The following is a 24,413-nucleotide window of genomic DNA, read 5'->3' on the forward strand; positions in this document are numbered from 1 at the left end:
TCTGTAATATTTCTTGTGGTTGCTGAATTATCAGTTTGAGCTCTTGTTTCTTTCAACAGCATTGTTTGCCATGGAAATTAAAGTTGAAAAAGACATGAAGACAGGAGAAAACACAGTGCTATCAACAATACCTCTTCCCTCAAAGGAGTTTAAAGAGACAGGAATTAAAGTCTATGACGATGGCAGGAAGTCAGTCTATGCAGTATCCTCAAATGGCAGCACAACACAAAATGGGATGGATGAACTTGCTCCTGTTGAGGTGGAGGACCTGCTCCGGCAGGCAACTGAAAAAAATTCCCAGTCTCCCACAGAGTATCATGAGCCTGTGTATGCAAACAAATTTTGCAGGCCAGTTACTCCTCAGAAAGACAAATTAGTCCCTGGACCAAAACAGGAGGACACTCAGAGAAGAGAGATTAATGGATTTAGCAATCATCAGACAGAATTCTCCTCCAAAACAGAGCCCTTTATACAGCAACATAAAGAGAATGGGCTTGATCTTTCAAAGGTAATAAAGCCCAAGTCTCCCTCTCCAGTACCTTCCCATTCAGTGAAGAAAGTGCACACTAATCCCGAGAACAAGGTGATACATAATGAAGAAAGAAAAGCTGCACATGAGGAATTAAAACCTTACCAGGACACAAGAGAAAGACACAATGAGACAAGGCTTTTAAGCCCCTGCCGTCTTAATGAAACATCCCCTGCACCTCAAGATGAGGAAGATGTGCATTACAGCATTGTCCAAGCTGTACCATGTTACGTGGATGATTCTGAACCAGTAACAATGGTTTTCATGGGTTATCAGCGCATTGATGATGATGATGCAGAAGCAGACCAAAAGTTGTCACGATATGATGGTGTTATTCGTGCAGAATTGGTTATCATTGACGATGATGATGATGACGACACCAGCAAATCTGAGAAACCAGCATACCATCCCATAGGCCACTACAGTCAGGTTTATCAGCCACCAAGCAGGAAAATCACAGATGTCCCTCAGACAAACCCTGTGAGCGGTCTGGGTGCAAGTCTGAACAGGGTACCCCACAAAAATTCCATCTCCCTGCGAGAACAAGAAGAACGCTTAAGCTCACCAACACACCGTGCTCAGCTTCACAGTCAGGTATCTGGAGATGGTACTGAAGATCCCTCACTAACAGGTAACAGAAAAGGAAAATCATGTTACTGCTGTTCGCTCATGTAGCAAACTGATACTATTCTTATCTGCTAGCAACTGTTTCACTTTACTGTTTGGACTGTTTCCTTGACTAATATGCAATTACTAATCATTTCTTTGCTCTTTTTTGTTAACAAATACCAATCTGCATTTCAGTATTGTTTAATTATTTCATCTTTAGCAATGCACTAGTTACCATATCAAAATTTGCAAAATAAACTATCTCAGAAAAGCCATTCCTGTAACCTTCGAAGATTAAAAGTGGTTCTCTTTCAAGTGACAATTAAAAGTTCCATTAATGCTACCTCAATTAGCAGAATTAGTTTTTATTTCTACCAGGTAACTAACAGCATTGCTTCTGAACACTCTCCTCACTGGAATGTTTTTGTGCCTTTCTGCATTCTAACTACTTTCCAGATAATCCAAACTGCTCCTTAAATCTGAAAGACTGTTTAATAACCAAGCTTTACTTTGCATTTTTCTGGAACCAGCATTGCCAACCTTGCATTGACAATGTTTATGTAAGTTTTAACATTTTTTTTTTGTTAACCTGAGTGAGATATTTGTATAGCCTCTGAAAGACAACTAAATAGTTTTCATCACTACATGTGGTTAGTCAATAGTGCTATATTCAACACTTTTACATTCTATTAACACTCAAGGTGCCCATTTCTTACTATAAAGTTTTATAATAAAAGGTTGAAAGAACAATAGCAAGATCTTCCAGAAATACGGAAAGCTCTTCGTTATGATTACATTGCACTTTAAGGTATACAACTGAACTGCATTTAAGTATATTTACAGGACAACAGATCTCAGACAGTAGTCACATTTGCTTCAGGGAAAGAACGCTGTGTTTGAGTTTTAGGAAGATCAGGGGTCCTGATCCCACATTCTATCCCTGCTCCTCTTCCAGCCTATGTTCTGAATAATTTTGTAATTTCACAGCAAATGTGTAAGTTTGGGCCCTGCCTAAAACTGCACTACCAGCCCAGCATTTCTTTACAACACAGCTAAAGCCAGGAGAGGGTGGTCATTGGATCATGTAAGGCCTTTTGAGTATTTTTGCATCAGTATGCACCACTTAGGAAGAGCTGTTCAGTAAGTAACTGATCCCAGTTTACAGGAGTATCACCCTTGTGCAGTCATGCACACAACAGCCTGAAATATTCCAGCAGCGCTGCCCAGCCTTTCCGATCACTGAAGCCACCGCAACTTTCTATCACTTAAAAGGACCTTTGCTCCTCTCAAGCACCAATTCAGCCACCTGTGCACTTCCCTGGTCCTCCAGGACCAAAGGCTGCTGCCACCAACCCTTATGCCAGCAACTGAAAGCAGAAGTAGCTGCTACAGGCAAGATAAACCACTCCAGACACTGCTCCAACCCATTGTATTTTGGGGATGGTCCCTTAACTGCCCCATCATGTATGTATAGGCATGTACTGGAGGAGTGGCACTCACTCACCCAGCCACCCATTGGCTGCTATTAAAACAATGCGTTCATCCTACAGCCTGCTGCATGGTTGCTCCTGAACGGATCTCGGGAAAGAGGTTTCCAAGAAGTAACTATGAGCTGGCAGCACCATTCAGGTGGGCCATGTATAGGCCACGAGATGTTAGTCGAGCACCTGTCTGTAACAATCTTTGCTTATTTTTGCCTCCTGAAAGAAATGTCTGAAATGTCTTCATTTTCCCTGCTACGCTCGGAGACATTCTCAGAACAATATGGGTTCTCCCTCTTTCGAGGTTAGTGGAAAACAAACATTGACTTTCAGGGAGAGGGGGTAAGTGTAGACCTAGCAAAGATGTTTGAGAATCTGTTCTGTTAATATTTATTCGATCTTACCCATTTACATGTAAGTATTCTACACCAGGGAGAAAATCGCAAATTAGGCAAAACCCAGTGCCAATTAAATTAAAAGCAGTTTGGCAACTGCCTCAAAAATACACCGCAACAGTCAGCACTGCCTCCAAGTGAGTGTCTTAAGTGCTCAGATTCTGGAATTAAGCCATATTCCTCTTTACCCCTCCATCTATTTATTGTCACTCCCTGGGACATTTTGATCAGTGGAAAAAGCCAGGAAGTGACTCAATTTTTCCCAAGCAGTCCTGTAATCCTACTGTGACTTCTAAAAAGGAAACAAAACCAGGAAAGCCTCTTAAATCTAGAACAATGTATTACACAGAGTTGTTTCTTAGGGAAAAATTGTTTTCAAAGCAGCCACTGATGCCCAGCCTAGCAGGTTCACCCTAAACACTATTAGTGAAAAGAGGAGAGTCAAAATTATTATTGGTACCTCACCATTCATTACTAAAACAACAAACCATACAAAAAAAAAAATAACTCTCTCTGAAATGAAAGCTTTGGGAGGCAATTGTAGGATTTGAACATTACATAGGCACTAAGTAGTCTCTGAAAGAGAATGGAAAGCAAGGAAGCACAGGACAAGACTAGGAGACAGTCGACGGTCCCTTACGTAGCAATCTTGCTTTAGGAAAGAAATGAACCTTCAGAGCAAGTTACTGAAAAAGTTAGCAATTGTCAAGGACAACTAGGAGGCAGGGGAATTGTTCCATGTGCCAATGTATACAGAGAAATATCAGATTAAATTAGGAGCTTTCAGCATGCCCCCAAACCAACAGAAATGTATGACATACCTCTTTCCATATGGGACCAATTTTCCTTTCCCTATAAGTTTGGTGGAGGACCAATATCTCCAAGTATGCGCCCTCACATAAAAAATACAGAGAGAAGGATGACAGTGCTATAATTAGGACACCAGTGTTTTGCATTATTAGAGTTTATTTTCTTTTTTAAATTTCAGTCGAATTAGTATGCAAATGTTTAGAAGATTCAATACTCATCAGGGAAACTAAAAGTTCAAGGCAGGGGGGAAGGCTAGACATAGTGGAATGAATAAGGAAAGAAAAACTGAAGCCGAGTAGGCAGTAAAACCTGACAGGGTGTTACAGGCTCTCACGGGACACAAAGGTCCACAGCTTTTGGCAGGTAGCTAGTCTAGATGAGATAATTTTTTTTTTTTCCTTACCACTGGAAGCTGTGCAACCTTCAAAAAACAAATAGAGACTTCAGTCCATTTGTGTTGAATAAAGTAACACACAAAAATACTTTTTACTAAAGATTCATGCATACTAGGTTTCTATAATGCACAGAGCAAGACAAAAACAGACTATTGTCTGTAAGTGAAGCATCAGACTGATTGTTCCCTCAAACTACAACAAGGACTTGAATCTTTCAGAATTCCCTGGCCTTCAGACAGTACATGGGGTCTTTGTAAGAGCCAAGCTTAACATCAATGGCCCTATGATATACAGTTACACTCAGATGCTTCAGTGATTTGCAACAACTTCAGCATTCAAAACATAACTTGAGTTGGACATTTGCTGACATGCATAAATCAAATAAACAGCTGCTTTGACCCCCTGTCTCTCAGTACAGACACATACGCAGGATGAAGGAACGAGACACACTATTTTGGGTAACTCTTCAAACCAAGAGGCCAGAGAGCTAGAGATTATTCCCAACTGCATTCTCAGATCAACGTCGGGGGGGGGGTGGGGGGGTGGGGGGGGTGGATTTTTACACATCAAACTACAGCGTTACATTGCTGTTCTACAAATAACCTTAACATTTAATCATCTGCCCTGCACTGTAACTTTCAAACTAACCCACGTTATACCCAGTTACAGACAACAGCTATACCGATGTTTACACAGATACCTTGTTACTCTGTCAGACTTAAATCAGGAAGATGACTAACTCCCACTGTGACTCACTACACCCGGAAGAGAGGAAAGTTTTCTGTGAACATCAACACAAAAGAAAAAGCTTCCAAACAGTTACAGCTCCCACTGAGGAGTTTAGTTTAAACAAAGAGTTTGTTTAATTATTCATGCATCCTTTTAATCTGTCAGCATCTAGTCAAGAACAATATCGTCTGTCTGCAACGTGTTAGTGAAGGTAACAGAAATATAACAGATATAGAAGAGAGTGTGCTAATTTTCAAATAGTGATGATGGAGTAATTTCTTAATATACTCGCTTTATTGCAAAATTACTAGAACTAATGCCTTCTACTGATTTCTTTCTGTAACACTAAAACCAATGCTTATTCTGCTGGATTAACAACCGGAGGTACGTGCAGTCTTTTATTCTAAATAAGAAGATTTAGCATCAGAAATACAAAGTTAGTCTTAAAATGCAATGGCTTTGTTTGTTTTCTTTTTCAGCTCTGAGGATGAGAATGGCAAAGCTCGGGAAAAAAGTCATTTAACAGCTGTAATGACAGGGAAGTAAAATTTACTACTCCAAGCAAACTGAAACTAAGAAGAGTTTCTTAACACACCTTTTTTGGATCATAATGCTTATTTTGCTCCTCTGTTTTATGCATCTGGGTTATTTTGCCCTCTGCATAATCCAATGGACATTAACAGAATTTTAGATTTGACCAATTGCCACAAACACAAATGACATCCTGGGTTTTGCTGAAAGTAGTGGGAAGTTACCCAAGACCATAAATGCAGTGTATATCCAAATATGCAGACATGTGCATATCTGTTCCCACAATCAGAAATATATTGTTGCTATATACACAAAGCAGATAAACATCCATCTCCACAGAACTTCATAGACATTGTCTCACTTCAAATGTGCCAATCTACCTGATTTTGATTGAAAATGCTGTCCCAGCATTTTTCTGGTAAAAGCGTTGGTTAAATAAAAAAATAAACATGTGAAACAGGATCAGGAAAAATGTAAATATAAAAGTTGGTTTTCAGTCATACCACCTTGGCCAAAATTTAAAGCATTCCTTTCTAAGTGAGAGCAGAACAAACCAAAAATAGTGAAGCTGGCATTTAAATATTTAGCCACCTTCTAGAGCTCCATACTCCACTGACCTTTCCATTTCATATATGACAGTATAGCCATCCTCAGACCCTGCTCCCTTCCTCATATTACGTACACGCTGCCCACCCACAACCTCACATATCCATCCTGTGCGTAACACTAGCCTGACCCCCAAGCATGGTTTCACCTCCTAGCTTGCTCAAAAAGCCCTGCTTTTCCAGGAAACTGGTTGCCAGACAGGCAGTGCCTGTCCATCAAAAAACAAACAAAAAAACCCCACAAACCATAACCCAAAAAACCCAAACCAACCAAAAAACCCACCAAACACACACCCAAAACTGAAAAAATACTGAGGTTTCAGTTGGCCAGAGAGCTAAAATTAGTACAAGCCTCCTATCAGAAATGTTGAATTGCCAATGGCTTGTCCTGCAGCTGCAACAGGTCTGTTACAGGTGCAGCTGCTGCTGGGCACAGCTCTTCGGCATGGTCCAAGGCTCCCACCACAGAACAAGCTAATTCGTTCCACATGAGGAAGGAGTTTTAAGGGCCCTAAAAGTAGCCATAAGATACAATTACACCTAGAAGAGTCACATGCAAGTCAGATTTATGATGCTAGGTCTTAGCCAGGTTTGAATCGCTAAACAGATAAAGCTCAGGTTATTACAGCTGACTCAAATTATGCACCAGCAGAAAACCACCATAACTTTTTTGCTGGTCTTCCTCATTTCAAAGGAGGAAACTGAAGCTACTACCTCATACTGAGGCACGACGGTAGTAATCAGCTGACTTGCAGCCTCTAAACAACTTGGTGGCCCCCACACTGAAGTGGGTAATAATCTCAAATTTCAGGACTTGTCAGATATGGTTACCTGGAGATTGGAATAGTAGATAAGAACAAATAAATCTAACTATATTATACTTTCCCTATGTCTATTCTGGTTTTTTTTAATTCTTGTTTGTTCTGTTATTTGTTGGTTGTAAGAGCAGAGGGAGTTACTCTCAACTATTTTTGATTTGTTTTGTTATTTTTACATCTTCTTAAAAGGTTCTTAATAGCATACACCAAAAAGTGAGAAAGTAGGAGTGATATGAAGTAGTCATGAGTAGTTTTTATAACAGCACAGTTTACTATGGACACTCATTCCCTGCCTTCTCCAATAATCTGTGCTGTTAAACCTAAATGATATGGAAAAGGGGGCAAAAATGCCGCTGCCAACATAACATTATTAAAAATAGTTTAAAAGAAAGGAGGCTGAAGGGAGAATGAATGCATAGTAAATCTACAGGTGAAATTCACTACCGGTACATGAAAAGCCATGTTAAAAAAAAAAAACAAAAACTCTAACCTTACACAGCATGAGAAGTAGCTGTTATGTTGGTGTTATGAAACTCTTGCTGGGAAGAAAAACATCTGGGTATTATTTTAGATAGTTCTCTGAAAACATTAACCCCATGCTCAGGAGCCACAAAAATGAAGAGAGGTTTAAAACTCATTAGGGAAGGCATGCAAAACAAATCAAAACACAACCCTGTCATAGCACTTCATATTTACAATTGAATAGAGTTTGGTCACCCCATCTCTGAAGACAAATACGGAAAGCAATGAAGACTATCAGAAGTGAGAAATGGCTAAATACAGCAGCAGTCATCCATGGAAAAAGACAGTAAAGTACAGACATGGGAGGCCTAAAGAACGGTGATAAAAGCAAAAAGGTAAAAAACAAAACTCACATCTTTAAACAGCAGTATCAAGAAGGTGGTTTAAAACAAAACCAAAAAGCACTTTCTCATAGAGACTAATGAAATGAGAGGGCAAAAGCATTAATGGAGTATTTTATCTTTTTTAATAATTCATTGCACACTTCACAGACAAAATCCAATCACTACAAAACTTCACAGTCCAGCTGCTGTTTCTAGCTTAGGACATCCTTGCACAGATTCTGGCAAGTAGCAAGGAGATCTTGCTGGGAAGAGAAAACATCACTGCAGCCTTGTTACATCTCTTGCTCTAAGCACTCCTTACTACCACTTCTGGAGACACTACTGGGCTCAGCAGATCTCAGAATTGCCACACGGCAAAGCAGATGTCATGTATGTTAGAACTATTCAGTTTGTGCTAGATGAATCTGAACTGTCCCACACTAACACACTAGCTATGTAGCAGCATGGATATCTAATCATTAGTTAGGAAGAACAGAGACATAAAATGGAGCATTCAGGAGTTGTGTGCTTCTGGGAAGCAGGGTGTTCTGAGTGCTGCAGCCCCAGAGCTCTCCTGCATCTCACATCAACAAGAACAGAACTGTAAGGCAGCAAATTATCTTTTCCACACTTAAGTACAAATGCCATGTAAAGTTCCAATTCATCATTAAAGCCAAATGATTTCTAAGGTCCAGCATGACAGAAGTCTCTCTGAAACAAATCCAAAGCTGGAGTCTTTCTTAGTGCATCCAAAGCTGGAGTCTTTTAGTGCAGCATCCTTTGTCCAGTACGACTATCATAGATACTTGCTTCAGTGTGACACAAATGTTCAGCTTTTGTGGTTTACAATATGTAAAGTCACTTATGTACAGTGCAACAAAGACCAGCAGAAGTTACACAGTGGTTGAATTAGCCCACGTATGGGCTGAAACAGATGGTACCAAGTGCGTTCTGAAGCACTTACCCTGTGGCAATTCTGCTGTGCTAAATCCTCACATAAGTGAATGCAACAGGTCCCCACCATACACATACCCCCTAGAGATGGTGGGATCAGACTGATGTGAACAAAGAATTTCTCAGAATTACTAGCAGAATATCATTGTTAATCATTCTTCTATTCATTTGGTGTCTTCCTTACTTCAGCCTGCACCAAAGCTCTAAAATCACTGATACTAACTTCTGCACTGAAATGCAGAAGATGGCAGTTTTTCCTCAATGATTGCCGTTCATCTTGTTTGGAAAGGGATGTACCTGCACCGAGCACAGCTTACACACATGACAAAAAGAAAACAGGCCATAACTGTTCAAACAAAAGCTTAAACATAGATATCAAACAAACACCCATTTCATGTCTATCTGCATGAACAGGCTTGATTGTAAAGTTTGTTAACAAAGCTTGAAAATTCTTCTGATTAGTTCATCTAGAACACCTTCTGTTTTGGACATCCTTTACATGCCTCAACCTCTCTCAACGCAAATTAAAGAAAGCAAACATGAAAATGTTATTTGAACAAGAGCGCCACACAGTGTTCCCGCAGCCTTGGAAACCCTGACAGGAAACAAAAGGCAGGCAATCTCCAGCCTTCCTAAGCCTGGGTAAAGGAAAAACTTGGGCATTTTCACACTGAACATGAAGTCTCCTCATCTTGTGATTTTTGAGAAAACAGAAGTGTAGCATTCAGTGTAAGGAAAAGAAACAAAGCACACCTTTACTTAGTTCAATCTGCAGCCTGCATGTCAGCTAGCAAAAAAAATATTTCAAGTAAAGCAAAGTAGCAGCAACTTTCATTGCATTTCAGCTATTTACATCAGTTTTCATTCAAAACACATGCAAGAAACATGATTTGTAGTTAAGTCAAGAGCAGATGATCACTGTTTGGAGGTTGTGCCTAACAAATCAATTAAAACAGTAAACTACTTGTGAGACTGATGACAAGTTTCTACTTGACTGGGAGTGTTTGTGTGTCTAGAAGAACCCACAGAGAAATACGCTAATGTTGATTTGTTGTCACAAGCCTAATCTGAGAGTAAAGAAGAACACAGAAATCTTCTTGATCTCTTCTTGTGAAGAAATTTTCTTGACTTCAGTGGGATTCCTTTATGAAGCAAAGCAATGGGTATTTTCTTCTATACAACATTTTATCATTCAAGGAAAAAAAACCAACCCAAAACCAAACAACAGAGAAGCCACCAGCGTCTCTAGAACCAAATTGCTTGTCACCTATTTCCCTGCTGATATCAATCACTTCCACAGACTTTCTTGTTTTCCAAGGAGTATACCAAAAATGTTGGAGGTCACTAGAATACAGACATATTGCGTCCTCTCACTAGTCATGCATGAAGAGGGTGGGACAGTGTGTGACCAGACATTACACAAAATTAACAAGTCTTTCAATCAAGAAGTTACAACACTGCACGTAAGGTCTCACATAAACTACACAGTATCACTAGCACTGGGAAGGAACAAATTATCCAGAGCATCGGACAATTCTGCCAACTTGAGAAATGTATTAGATGTGGAACAAGTAATTTTTTTTCTGCTTGAGGAAAAGATGCATTATAGAATGAAACTATTTGAACATTCAATTTCAATAAGACTTTCTTCAGGAAGCATTTAGATAGCTTTAATTTATAAAACAACATCTACAAAGAGAACAGACAATCCATTTTGCTGCTAGGCAAAACTATTTTTTTTCTAGTTTCTATTTAATAGTGTTTTCACATTATTAAAAGGGACAAAAACTTATATTAAGATATTTATATTCACATTTTAAAACCCCTGTGTTCATTGTCACATGCAAATGAAACAACACACAGTATAGCTCTTATTACAGAAAGAATCCTGTATTGACTTCAATTGAAAAAAACAATCAATCATGCTTAGCTTGAGAGATGTTCTTCTATAAACTCATGGTATACAAGAGAGCCACCCAAAACTTTAGCACCAGATGGGCCTGTGATTCCCAGGCTTTTGAGATCAGAGTTCTCAAAAAAACCCACAACCCACACAATTAGCCACATGCTTCTTGCCCGTCAGCCTGGAGTTTCCACATTTCTCCATAGTTCCCCTTTCCCAACCTGCACATGATTTTCCAGCTTCCAGGAGGAAGGGGGATGAGTCAACTTACACTCATTTGCAGTCTACTGGTGCCACCGCTGCCAAAGGGATTAATCCCAGCTCTGCAAATGTCCTAACAACTAGTTACATGAGCAGCCAAAAAGAAGGTCACTGACTAAAAACATAAACTTGTTACTTTCTGAATCTAAGTTGTCCCTACAACAGGCTGCACTGTGGATTTGGGGAGGTGGAGGAAGAGACAGAAATAGACAGCTTTAGTAAAATAGAGAGAGCCACTACCTAACCCATACATATGAGTATTTTTTAAGCTGGCCACCAGGTAGTAAAGAGATGATGCTGTAACAGTCTATTCTATTATTTACCACTCTATCCAATCTCCAATGCCTTTATTCCCAGCTAGTTTAGTAGTCCCAGGCTGAAGATACATTTTGAAGCATTACAACTGAAAATTGATACTTCCCAGTATCGAAATGGAGATGTGTGGAAGCAAACTGTTCAGAGCTGCAAAAAACAAGGCCAAGTGCTGTACTGCATGGCTTATTAAGGGTTCATTTCTGAGATGCCATTTCAAGTGTCCTTCCATACTTAGGCTAACCATGAACCAAGAAGGAGTATATTGTTTTAACTTTCTATTCCTTGTACCTAGTTCATATATTTAGATAGATCTGTTGACTACAAAAATGACCTCCCATATTCTTATACAGTTCTGTCTCCTAGATATGCCATCTCAAAGGACTCTCACTTAACATTAACAGAAGCCGCTTCTCCTTAAGTCAAACCAATTCCAAATCTACATTTCACTAGATAGTGTAAATACACCTTCAACATTCCTAAGCAAATATTTTCACATCCATTCAAGCATCAAGTGGCACAAATCCATCTTATTCACACAGAAAAGTCATTCAGAAGCCACAAGCAACCAAAGACACCAAAACAGACATCCATACACACAGATAGGTTCTTCCTGTTGGAGTTCTGGTTAAGTACAAGTGGTTTTAATGCACTTATATTGCAAACATGTTTTCTCTTTATAGTTTGGAAGCACTGAGGATGATGGGACAGAACAGTAATTTGAGTGAGGCAAATGGTGGTTTTACTAAAGGACTGAAGTTCCCAAACTCATATGCTTGTCTAAGCGTACCGCTCTTAGAGCGGACAGGATATTTTTTTTATATTAAACTGCAATGACAGACAACGGCATTTAGCTCATGCATCAACCAGTGGCATTTGTGACAAATTTTCACTAAGATTTTTCTCTTTTTCAATGCACAAAACTGTCATGAGCAGGAAGTTTTCACATCACACGTCATTAGAACATAGTAAACTGAAGAGATACGATAGGAAAGATTGAGCTGGAATCTGTTCTCCCAGTAATATTCACAAAAGGTTTAAGGAACTATCAAAAACAATACTTTCAGCACATCTCAGTTGTCCTAACCTATAAACTTCAGTCAAGTTAATTACTACACTTAAAAAAAATAGAGACTTCATTCCTTACTCAGACTCCCATTAAAAGTCCCATCAGAAGACAGCTTTCACAGGACTGAAGCATCCTTCCATAGATTTGAATTCAAGCTCTCCCTAACACCAAGCACAATGCACATGTGCTATTATTCTTCAATTACATCTTCAGGGAAGTGTTGAGGGAAAAGTTGAAATAGAAAGCATTCCTCACAGGTTTTTCAGTTGTACAATATTTCGTCACAAAGTTCTCAATGACTTATTTCATGTTTGGCTGATTGCCACCAGGAAGGCAATGAGGAATACTGTATTTCCACAGACATAGATGGTTAACATAATCTGTTTAAACAGACGACCCTGCAAGAGAAGAGGAAAAGCCATAGAAGTGTCAGTCTTTTTACTGGTTTAAAAAAAGAATCATCCCATCTTTTAATAGTTATTTACAAAATTATGACTTACCTCTGCTTCTGCAGAGGTCAGTGACTGCAGTATCTGTACTCTATCATCCTCTATCACTTCAACTATAAGTGGGGAAAAAAAAAAAAAGTTGTCTGCTATTAAGAGGAAGGTTTTTTTCATTTTTATACTGTAAAATTCTTTATCCCATGACTAAGTATCTAAGTCTTATACAGCATCAAATCTGAAAAGCACTAGGAAGTCTCATTTGATGTTTCATGACGTGTACTATCATGCTCATAGCACAAGTGAAATATTATTCTAGGGCTGACCTACAACAAGTAACCTCTGGACACTGAAGTGGCAGTGTCTCTTTTGCTAGAGTGAATAATCAAAACACTGAGTTTTGAGCTGAACAAAACATTTGTTTGATCTAAACACTTCTCATGTTAAGAGAATTATATTTCATCAAGTATTTTCCATTAGCCAACATGAAGACATTCAGTGTTCAAACATTTCAGGCTCGTTTCTCTATTCCTAGGAAATAAATTACTGCAGTTAAATTTAAATTCTCATATTTTATAATCACTCCTCCATGTGCCACCTTACACAATCTCCTAACTAATCATGCTTCTTCAGTTCTGTAGATGTCTCATCTCCCACTTCGATACAGGTCATATACATGTGCACAGTCATCTCCTCTCAGTGACACTGGTCACTGAAGCTAAGAATTTCCTATGAAGTTACCACCAGTCTCTTCCCTAGACCTGTTGGAGTCAGGATTTCACCTCCAATCCCCTGTTCACGCAAAATTGCAAACATCTGTACTCAAGTTTCTGATCATTTCTGATCATTCTGATCATAACCAGCAATTTGTCACAATAAAATGCAGACATAATCTGCATGACTTAACCCGGACTTCACCTATCCACCTAGAACCAAAATCATGGCAAACACTGATAGATTCTTGGAAAATACTTATGTATTTCAGTCTGTCCCTATGAAATGTGGTTTGAGAAGTAAGGGGCTACTATTTAAAGTGGCAGAAAACCTTTTTTTCTAGAACACTTTGGTCTTGACAACTGGTATATTCCCATATCAGTTTGTACAGTAGATATGACACTATTACTCAAGAGTTATTCCCTTTCAGCTTCCAAAGCGAGGAAAGCCAAAGAACTCCTCCTGAAATTCAAACCACTCCAGCATTTTTTGCACATCCTCAGCAAATTAAGGTAACAACAGCAGTTTCATTGGATTTGTACCTTTACGTATGAGACAGTAGCTGTGTATTTCCAGAAGAACATCAATGCCGACATGCCAAGCTACAAACCCAATCATTGTATAGGTGTCCCATGGGTCTGGTAGGTCAAGTGCTGGTAGATCCATTCCCAAGAACATAGTCACCACTAGTCAGTAAAAACAAGAGAAAAAGACGCTAAGAGTGCTGTGTCAGGGTAATTAAAAAAAAGTGTTCTCGACACCTTTGGCAATAGATTTTTCCATGAACTGCTTACTACTTGGGGAATGAGGTTAAAAGGAGTCCATGCAGCTAAGAGATTTTTTTTTTTTTCTGTCAGTGTGAGGGGTAAGGCACGGAGAAAAAGAGGCGGCCAAGATAGGGAACTACACAGGATGAAAACTATCACAAACACTAGCATTTGTGACTATTAACAAGACCACAGCCACCACAATATTTGTGCTTAAGCTGCCTGTGGAAACTTGCCACTGTTAATAGAATTAAGCCCAGTCTGGTTCTGTAAGTGAGTTTCCCCTCTCCCAGTGTTCAAATAACATCGAACTATGTTACTGCAAGAACACTACCCTCAAATCTTCTAAGATAAAAAGAAATTACTCAAGATAAGAACAGGTCTTCATTACAGAGGTCTTTCAGATTTGTCTGTAATCTCTTTGGTTTTATATAGTCACTTTCTCCCTAAAGCTGTGGCCTGATGGACACTTAAATTTCACACAGAAGATGGCCAGCAAGAAAAAGAATCTTCAAAAATACCTGGACTGGATATCCATAGATGTTTTAGACAAGCAATAGCCCAGACAACAAACAGAAGTCCTTTAAATCTCTTCAAAGGGAGTTGCATAGTTGTAACTATTAACTTCTACTCACCAGCTAGTATTCTAGCTGTTGTACCAGTACTCCAGTGAAACCAGTTAAACAATGGTCTCCTACAAAACAATTAAGAGCATTTTATTGATTCTGTAGCTTGGGATATTGAAATCAAAGAACATTATTACCTACTTAAAAGATAACTTTTCAGAAAAAAAAAAAGAATTTTTAAAGAAACAGTCATATAACTTGCGGCTATAACTTAATGAGTTAGTTGTGAGTACCTTGGTGCATGACGAGATGGTCTGAAACCTGCCATAAGTGGTTGAAAGATTGTCAGAGCCATCACAGTACAGCCAAGATAGGGATGAAAACCTGCTTGCTAAACAGAGAACATTTTTCTTTAATATCATACCTATATAAAAATACAGAAAAAATACCAAGAAGTTGATAATTTTATTTATGCTTGTGTTACTAAGTTACAATAGTGGAGCAACATTGTGTTTAGACTGGCAGAAGTGACAGGACACAGTAAGCTGCCCTGCAGCTAGATGGAGATTGTTCTCCTTGGCAGGATGAGACGCTGGTAAATCGGTCCAGGGTTTGTCTCATCTTTTTGCTGTACTGAGAAATTCTTCCAGCTGAAGCTATGCTACAAGCTCTTCATCCTCAATTCTGAATCTTCAGGAGAGGCCTGTTTCATAACTCCTCCCAGCACTGGTCTCCCCTCTCACCTTATCTGTTCTAATCTTAATCCTAAAACATCTTACTCAATTTCCCTAGTTCCTAACTCATACCTGTGGCCACATCATCCCACCTTTAACTCAAATATTCTCTATACTTTCCAATTTCTGATATCACTTTGCACCAAATATTGTACAGGTCACACTAACAGGTATACAAACTCTATCTCTCTAATGATCCAGACTAAGCTTAATCACTGGATACAGTTACTCAAGTCCAAGTCCATAACAACATTTATTCCCAGCAGGTTTACCACATTAATAAGTCAGTTGTCCCATCCTCACTCCCCTCCCAAATTCAAGTTCTCCAAGGAAATGGGAAGACTTACCTATGCACATAAAGAAAGTGTGAGCAAGAACTTTATTTAAGAGAAAAATACTGAAGTTTTTCAATTGTATTTAAAGGAAACAACATTCTTCTGTGTTGCTAGAATTTGAAGTTAGCCTACTTAAGGACAGCTTTCACAGCAATTTCCACAGCAACAGTTGTAATGCTTCAGTCATCAGTGGACCTCCTTCTCATTCATTTGGTCCAACCTTTACATTTAAGTTAAGCAAAACAGAAGCACACACTTACCTGGCTCCAGCCTCCTCGGTATATAAAAGGCAACACAAAAGAAATGCTTGTAAGCATGACCGTGGTCAACATCAGCATACGATGTATCTAGAAAAGTCAAGTTTGCTTTTAGAAACTGTACAGCTTTCTTAATACACAGTTAAAATACATTTAGCAGATCTACAGTTAAAGATGTTCTTAGTGTCCTCTTTAGACTTTGCTTTTACAAGTGAAGTAGACAAACTTCTGATTTGTAATGCTCCATTTTTTAAAATTAAAGAAAGAAAAAAAATCACACCAAGTTTAATCTCCTATTTCTTGGAACTAGCAGGTTTACAATTCTGCTTACAATAAAACTACAAAATACAGCTAGAGATATGTGGAGATTTTGCCCACCTGAAACCACATCTCCTTTCCAAACAGGAATGAATGAGACCAGACAGGTTTGAAGAATCGTGCAACAATAACACCAATACTAACTGTGGTAATCCAAGCAACAAACATCAGCACTCCTGAAAATTGAAAAAATTACAAGGTAAACATGAGTAATTTAGCTGCATAAGAATACAGCTTCAAAGACCGTGTAAAAGTTTAGTCCATACACATAGACACAGAATTTACCAGTGCTAAGTTTTTAATCACCTGATTCAGAGTACAACTTTATAGCATTTATCTTGCTAGAGGGCAGAAACATCTACATAAAAGATAATCACACTATGCCTACATACCACAATAGATCAGCTCTGGCTACTGTGTATTTCATATGCACCAGTACAGCCAGTATATACTGATAAGAGATGCTGTTCTGTCACCAACTTTGACATCAGAAGATAGAAGTTGACATTTCATCCTCTTTTTAAATCCCAAACTTAAAACAATTAAATTTGTTTTACAAAGAATTAGTGATAGTTCTCTCACGGGCCTGCTTTGAGGTCCAGTACCATGAGAGAAAAATTCTCATTAACTTCAATGGCTCTAGAATATCAGTTGAGGGGTTTCTCATTTCAAATGGAATTAAACCAATAATGCAACTAGAACAAATTAAACTAGAGAGAAAGAGGTAAACAGGAACAAGTCGCAATTATAAATGTAAGAGAAAAGGTAAATGCATGTTCATTTTCCTGGGCAAAAAGATTCTTATAACGCTGTTCTTGAAATGAAAAATTATTAATAATTTACTCTGTCTTCTCAGCCTCAAATCTTGCTTGCTAGCCAACAGTACACAGAACATGAGGGCCAGAAAGACAAGAATAAATACCTACTCTACAGTAATAAGGAAAACTTAACTCTCCAGTCTCAGCAAGTCTAGAACTGAAAGATACAAGTAGACATTGCAGCTTACCATGAGCCTTGATGAGTCGTGGGGACCGGGAGCCTCCAATATCCTGAGGAAGGCCTGTGACATTGTACCTTCCATTGGTGATCAGAGGCTGACGACGATGTTTGTGTATTAGTCCACCTAAGCAGTGACAAAGTGGTTTATATATAGCTGATGAAAGCCACTGCACTTGTGTGCCCACTCATTTATGAACGCATGTTCTGTTGTGACCACTGAACATAGTCATAAAAACTAAATGATTAAGATGTCATCTAAGCTGTCCTGTGTAATCAATGTACAAGAACAAACTCACCCCTCTACAGGAAATAGTTTTCTTCACTACATGCACAAGATGTGAAGAATAATTCCCTCTGATGCTAGTCTTGTTTAAAAGAGATGGGGCCAGCTCTCAAGAAGCTACCAGTTCCTAGCATCAAGAGGGCACACAACACACATATATCAATAAGCTTACTACAACTTCCAAAAGCAAACCCATGATCCAGAGAGGTAAGGATGACTGGATTAAGTTCCTCATCCTTGGAAACCTTAGTTCAGATACTAATTCTCAGCTAAGCCATACCTTACATAAGGGTTACTAACTCATTTAGAGCTGTTCAAAGAAAAGCCACCATATGTAAGTCAAGTTTACCTTCACTAGCTTCCCCATCTGCCAGAAAGATGTAGTAACTGGCATCCAGATTAAATCTGTCTTTATAAGAAGGAAGACGAATATTCCTTCTGAAAGAACATTGAAGAACACCATCCACAAGCCTCCATGACACATCTTCAAGGGGATTCTGTGAAACAGGATATATTTAATACTCTGCCAGTCTGAAAAGACTAGGTAATTGGCTTGTAAGTTATCCTGCAAAAGACAAGAGCGTCACTGGTGCACAAAGATTGGCGGTGATATCGGGGCGGGAGAGGGGGACGATTAAAGTCTCTTGCATACCAACTTAGAAGGTATGTCAGTAAGTCAACACTGCAACATAAGGGTTGAACTTATTACCACCAATTTTTCCAGCTTATGAAAATCTCCCCTACCTTTCAAACCTTTCAGCCAAGATACATCTATTGCAACTGCAGCCCTAGCAAAGGGACAGAGTAATAATGGGCATAGCTCCTCAACAGAGTAAGCTCACACCACATGACTTAATTTTGAAAATTAAATTTAGACTTCCAAAGTTTAGTGTAGATTTCCACCTTACTATTTACAGCTGCTATACAAAATAAAAGCACAAAGCAGCAGCATACCATTCATCATCTCAAAACTACATTTGTCAAAGTGTCTTTGTCATTTTCAAACATACCTCTGAATCCAAAACAGGAGGACTTCGCCCCTTCAGACAGGCAGCGCTTACATGAACATGATGGTCCTCATTAACACACAGATATGCATCATCACCACCCTGGAGAGAGTTTAAAAGAAAAATGTATTTATAGCCTATTAAAAAATCACTACTGGCACTCTCCAAAAGCTTTTTGATTTAATACATGCAACAAGATCTGAGACAGATTTCTCTAGCTGTCAAGCTATTATTTCCCAGCTTTCAAACACTTCAGTATTACAGAGAAACCACATTAAGTCAAACAGATGACACATAGTAAGGCACACTGATTTACGCTTCCTTCCTCCCAGGGTAACAACCATATTATCAGAAGTTTCTTTAATTATTTAGAATTTATTAAATTAACCAGGTAAGATAGAGATGGATGTTGATGTTACTTAAAAATCCTTTTTAGTTAAAAAGGTGTAAAGGTATTGTTAAGAACCAAGGGTTCTTGAATTAGGGACATTAATATAAACAGCATTTCGTTTGTGTAACAGTTTATGGATTATGCATTTGTCAACAGCATCATCCCTTAAATATAACACCAATTAGAAAAAAGGATCTCTAAACACTTTTTAAGATTGAATGGGGTCACTCCTGTACAAACAATGATGAAATGTAAATGGTATTCTCGGCTTCTGACAGGTAAGGGTTTTTGGCTAGGTAACAAAGATAGATGGATCTAACCAGGAATTCCAGTCAGCTACTGTGCAATCGGACAGGTTGGATTCTGCTAAGGCAGATATCCACAGGGAAATTCCACTGTAAATAGTCTGTCCTGAGCTAAAACTGAACATCCACCTATAAAAGGCCACCCGTGCTTCAGCACTACGGCAGAGAAGTTACTTTGTGTGACATCTAGCCGCATTTCAGTTTCCCATATGCATGTTTTGCTAGAATAACATTCAAACTTACATTAAGATCACAAAAGCAACTAAAACAGGAGAATAGGACACTCACCATCCACTGGTCATGGGACAATGCAAATGCTAGATATCCTTCACTTGGACCACTCATTTCAATAAATACTGAACTCTTCTCTTGTTGGAAGGACAGAAAAAAACAGGAAGTACTTTCAGGATCACAGTTTGAAGGGTTCCTGATACAGAACTTCATACTGCCACAATGTGAAGCATCAAACTAGACAATTAAGGAAACAAGTTGTAAGCAATGAGAGTTTCTCTCTTCTTCCTCCCTTTCTACCCCATTTCCAGAATAAAGCATACAAGGAATAGCAAAAAAATGCTATCTATGTCTACCTACCAATCTCTTAACCCATTCCTACAAATAACCCAGGACTAGTAGGTAAACTAGATAGTGCATTTCAAGCTGTACTTTTACTCAAGTGGAATTTTAACTTTAGAGACATTATAATAGAATAACTTTTGACAGAAAGTCAAAACTTTAGAGAAACTTCCCCTGGTTTAATTTTGAGAGAGGTACTATCAGCTGTAGGATGAAGGAGAAAAGAAGGGAATACAAGTTTTTAACTTCCTTTTTAAAACAGGAACTCCACTGATGCACAATGAGAAAATACATGGATTAAAAGTCATGCTTATTCTGGATCAAACAGTGATGCTTGCTCAATCCATTCAAGAAACAGTATTGGAAGTCAGTAACACAGACTAATTCATAGAAGGATGTTTCTGAGCCTGCAGTTATTACATGTGAAGTAATCAGTCAAGACCAGAGCAAGTCTTTTCCCATCTCTCTTCCCAGGTATGCATAATATTTTCTGACCACTAAGTCCTAAATGTTCTGTAAAACTCCTGATCCATGTGGCATGACAACATTTAACCCACGTAAGTTCAGGCAACTCAACTAACACAAGAGGATAGCTGTCCATGTTCTTAGTCTCTGATATCCAAGTTACTCATCCATCATCTCTCCCTTTCTGTCATTAGGCTGTATTGATGTGATTTCATTAAATTCCATTGACCACAAGCATTACAGATAGCCTTATTTAGGTTTATAATTACTTACTGGCTTTGATAAATAGGAAACCGGGTGTGAAGTTGATAGAGCCACTGATGTCGCATGCAAGGGTGTTGTTGGGGACAGTGCGTTAGGCTGAGAAATGATGGGACCAGGAATCTTCACCCAGAAAGTCTTGTATTTCTTCACAACTGTGGCTCTTAAAAAACACAACGCACAGAGTCATTATTGTATACATCAACAGCTGATTGTTACTTTAAGAAAAAAGAAAAAGAAAAAGTTTCTATAGTTTGTACTAATCTGTAAAATCCCCATCTTTATGTAGATGTCTACCATTTTAGGGATTAAAGTAAGAAAATATCTCAGTGGAAAAATAATTTTAAAACATACTAATGCATGCTCTACTGGACATAAGAAACATTCACGTCTGTAGCACAGATTACAACCTCAGAGAAGAGCTGTATAGCTTGTACCCAATAGCTTTTATAGTAGTGTAACTGAAAGGTATATCTACCATTTTGTTAGATACAAGCACAGAAGAAAGATTCTTAATACTGTATATTACAGGCATGAGAAGCGAGCAGTTAACTAGAAACATTAAAAAAACACTAAAGAAACTAATCTCTGAATCCCCTTCTACTCTCCCCACAAAAACCCCCAAAACAAAAATCAACATAATCATCTCCAAGCTTTCCCTAAAGAACAAGCGTCTGCATCAGTGTAGACTCTGCAGCAAGCAAGAGGTGTGGACTTTTCAGGCCGTTAGTCCAAGGATACTTCTCAGTTGCTGGCCACTATTTTGACACAGGTTAACCTTATTTGCATTTTAATAAACTTACAGAAACTGTACACGTCTTGGTGCATCTCCAGGAGCAATCCAATAAACTTTTATGTTTTTCTTTTTCGCTTTACTTGTGTGACTGACAGCTGAATTCTGAAAACACACAAATAAAGGGTTATACAGTGGAAATGCAATAAGGAGATTTCAGTCATCACAGGCTGCAGCTACACAGACACTGCACTCTTGCGCTGCACAAACCCAGCACAACTGGCTTTTCCCCAGTCAGTCGTGATCAACTTGAATGAAGTCTACTACTGAAACTTACACATACTAACAAACTTTAATGCTAAAAGGAAGAACTAGAGGTCTTTCAATCTGGAAAACTCCACTGACGAGACAGAGGTCCCTGCACCGTTTATGCAGAAATGGTGTAATAACACTCCATTTTTTTTGACAGTAAGATAACACTCCGATTTTTGATAGTAAGAACATGAAGGGACAGTGCAATGATTGTACAGAGACCAGAACTAGTATTCCAGAGGACAAAAAGCAAAAGTAGTCTTGGGGTCAGACAGTTATTCACACAAGATAAATCAGACACAGCACTGAACTAAGTCCTCTGCACACAGAGGGCACAATCCAGAATCCCCATGGCTCTACAGCACTGATGAATGCACTACTTGGATGCCACTGGGGGACAGGTGGCAGAAGTGGAGAGAAAAAAATACATCTAGGCAGACTGAGAACTTTGTCCACACTAGCTCAGATGACACCATAAACGTTCATGAAGTTCAAGTGGGTTACTGAAACACTGGTCAGAGTTCACATCTCTTGCATGAGGCAGAATCAATTTATCTAAAACTGGTATTAAGATTGTGATCTAACCTGTTACTATGAAGGCTCCACTAACAGTTGCTGACAGAGCAATGCTAAAGATAATAGCCTATTCTAGCACTTGCTTACAACAACTGCCCTACGCTTTCCTTCCTGTAAGACATTTTCTCTGTCCTCAAGCATGAAAAACGACTGATGGCTCTTCTCTTCAAAGCAAATAAAGCATGCCCTCCTCTTTTTAATATTAAGTACAAAAATAACCAGGAACACACTAAGTTCATTGTGCACAAGTAAAAGTTATGTTAAGAATGCTGCATCTTCCTGCAGCAGTCAATAGCCACCTAGTCTGACAGAGTTGCAGTGAGCTATGCCTCTATACTGCAAGTTGGACCAATTTTGTGAGACACTGAGCTCAAAGATTACTAGTATAAACACCTCAGTGCCTGATATCCCATTTTACAGTATACCTTGGTACGGCCACATGTCAGAAGCTGAGAAAGTCTCCGGTCAGCTAACATGAAAGAACCAACTGCAGGGCTATCCAGGTGTTCTGCATCCCGGGCTTGTATGAAAAACCCTTCAAAATCTGGTCCAGACAGAAGAACTGAAGCAAGAACAAAGACAAAAATAAGTTGAAATATTCTCCAGAGGAAGAATGGAATATTTCAACAGTGACCACCAGAAGCTCATTTTACAAGTACTGAATGACTGCTAAATGGATCAACCTGAACAAGATTCAACTGCTTAGATAGATCTAGTTAGATAGAACTACGAAGATAGATAGAACAACACAAAGAAACAGTAAATTAAGCTCCTCAGCTACATACCTTCTATGTTGTCCCCTGGTTTAAATTCAGTCCCATTCACTGCAATGGTATGCTCAGGTGACAGCCTTGGAGAGCTACCATGACAAGGTATCATGCTAGTGCAGGCTTCTCTTACTTTTCCACTTGGATAGCTATCCATGGATGCATAGAAGCAAATAAACATCCAAACAGCAAAAGCAAGGCCAGGCAGCTCCATCTATATAAAGTATGAGTCACAGGCAATTTTACAGGTCACCACTCATCTTTAGAAGAGTCAGTTGAATACTAAACTTTAAAAACATGTTTAAAACAAAAGTATGCATGAGAAGACACCACTCCCAGCTGCAGAAGCTAAAAGTAATGTGCACTTCTGATAACTGCCAGACTTTGCAAGAATGTTCACAGATACCATATCTCAGGCCAACAAGAGAGTACAGGTAATAGATGGTTCCCTCCATCCACTGGATGATTTCTCTCAGTGCGTTTTGACACAACTTTTTAAATTTCTTTTGCTTACGCCTCTCCCATTCTCTCTCTCAGAAAGTCCAAGTCCCTCAAACATCTGCACAGGAGAGATGGATCTTAAATGTTTCATTGATGTATAAACATCCACAGTACTGAGGAACTAAACTGCTAGTATCAAGCCCACTCTTTTATTAATCATAGCTCCAAATTGTGCATCATTACAGATTGCCTTTTGTTTCCACAACTCGTGTCTATTTCTTCACATATGACAAATAATTCCCAGGTAACAAGTTCTTCTTTCTGCAGGGAAACTAAAGATGTCAAATATGAGAAAGATTTTATACATGCAAAAACAGTGTGAATTTGGTATAAAGATTTAGACAAAGTAACATGCATGTTTGCTGCAGATAAGCACAAGACTTTTCCTTTGAACTCTTTCTTTTGGATATTAGGCCTCCAGACAATTAGTCAAACAATATCATTGCTTGTCACACTCTCATTAAGGGAACGGTATGCACAAAAAACATGTGGGAGACAAAGAGCCTAAACCAGTTACATGAACCCCTAATCCCAGCATTCATTATATAACGTTTTGCTTTGCTACAATACTTTTTTCAAAAGAGCTGTGGTAATTGTTTTGTTACTCAGCAGCACACAGGGTTTACAGTTTTATTGTTGTTTACACAGAACACCTTAACCAACAAGAAAAAGCATTTGCACGTCTAAAAGGCCAGGAGAACAGAGATAAACTTTCTTTAAATCGTTAGGCACAAGAAGGGGGTTATCAGCTCTTGTGGAACATACACCAGGCAAATAGGTCTGCTTTCTGGAGAAGCCATGCCCATTTTGCACCAAGTGATAAGAAGCATGAGGTTATGAAGTTCCCTGACAGCATGCAT

The 24,413-nt window shown here is 38.8% G+C and overlaps 2 protein-coding genes across 4 annotated transcripts in view; one reads left to right on the forward strand and one right to left on the reverse strand.

Annotated features, from left to right (window-relative positions):
* PALMD (palmdelphin) overlaps positions 1 to 6,973 on the forward strand; it is a 30,006-nt gene extending 23,033 nt beyond the window's left edge. The window contains exons 7-8 of the mRNA XM_037403648.1: positions 60 to 1,160; positions 5,428 to 6,973. Of these exons, the coding sequence (XP_037259545.1) occupies positions 60 to 1,160; positions 5,428 to 5,471 (1,145 nt within the window). The 3' untranslated portion in view covers positions 5,472 to 6,973. The remainder of the gene's footprint in view (positions 1 to 59; positions 1,161 to 5,427) is intronic.
* An 894-nt stretch (positions 6,974 to 7,867) lies between these two features.
* FRRS1 (ferric chelate reductase 1) overlaps positions 7,868 to 24,413 on the reverse strand; it is a 32,264-nt gene continuing 15,718 nt past the window's right edge. For all 3 annotated transcript variants that reach the window (XM_037403646.1, XM_037403645.1, XM_037403647.1), the window contains 15 exons: positions 23,071 to 23,266; positions 22,711 to 22,847; positions 21,468 to 21,562; positions 20,677 to 20,827; positions 19,654 to 19,833; positions 18,673 to 18,771; positions 18,012 to 18,159; positions 17,387 to 17,503; positions 16,441 to 16,556; positions 16,066 to 16,152; positions 15,030 to 15,127; positions 14,806 to 14,864; positions 13,946 to 14,089; positions 12,747 to 12,808; positions 7,868 to 12,644 (listed from right to left, as the gene is read on the reverse strand). In XM_037403646.1, the coding sequence (XP_037259543.1) occupies positions 12,552 to 12,644; positions 12,747 to 12,808; positions 13,946 to 14,089; positions 14,806 to 14,864; positions 15,030 to 15,127; positions 16,066 to 16,152; positions 16,441 to 16,556; positions 17,387 to 17,503; positions 18,012 to 18,159; positions 18,673 to 18,771; positions 19,654 to 19,833; positions 20,677 to 20,827; positions 21,468 to 21,562; positions 22,711 to 22,847; positions 23,071 to 23,266 (1,782 nt within the window). In that variant the 3' untranslated portion in view covers positions 7,868 to 12,551. The remainder of the gene's footprint in view (positions 12,645 to 12,746; positions 12,809 to 13,945; positions 14,090 to 14,805; positions 14,865 to 15,029; positions 15,128 to 16,065; positions 16,153 to 16,440; positions 16,557 to 17,386; positions 17,504 to 18,011; positions 18,160 to 18,672; positions 18,772 to 19,653; positions 19,834 to 20,676; positions 20,828 to 21,467; positions 21,563 to 22,710; positions 22,848 to 23,070; positions 23,267 to 24,413) is intronic.

This window comes from Falco rusticolus, chromosome 11 (genome assembly GCF_015220075.1).
Source record: "Falco rusticolus isolate bFalRus1 chromosome 11, bFalRus1.pri, whole genome shotgun sequence".
NCBI classification, from domain to species: domain Eukaryota; kingdom Metazoa; phylum Chordata; class Aves; order Falconiformes; family Falconidae; genus Falco; species Falco rusticolus.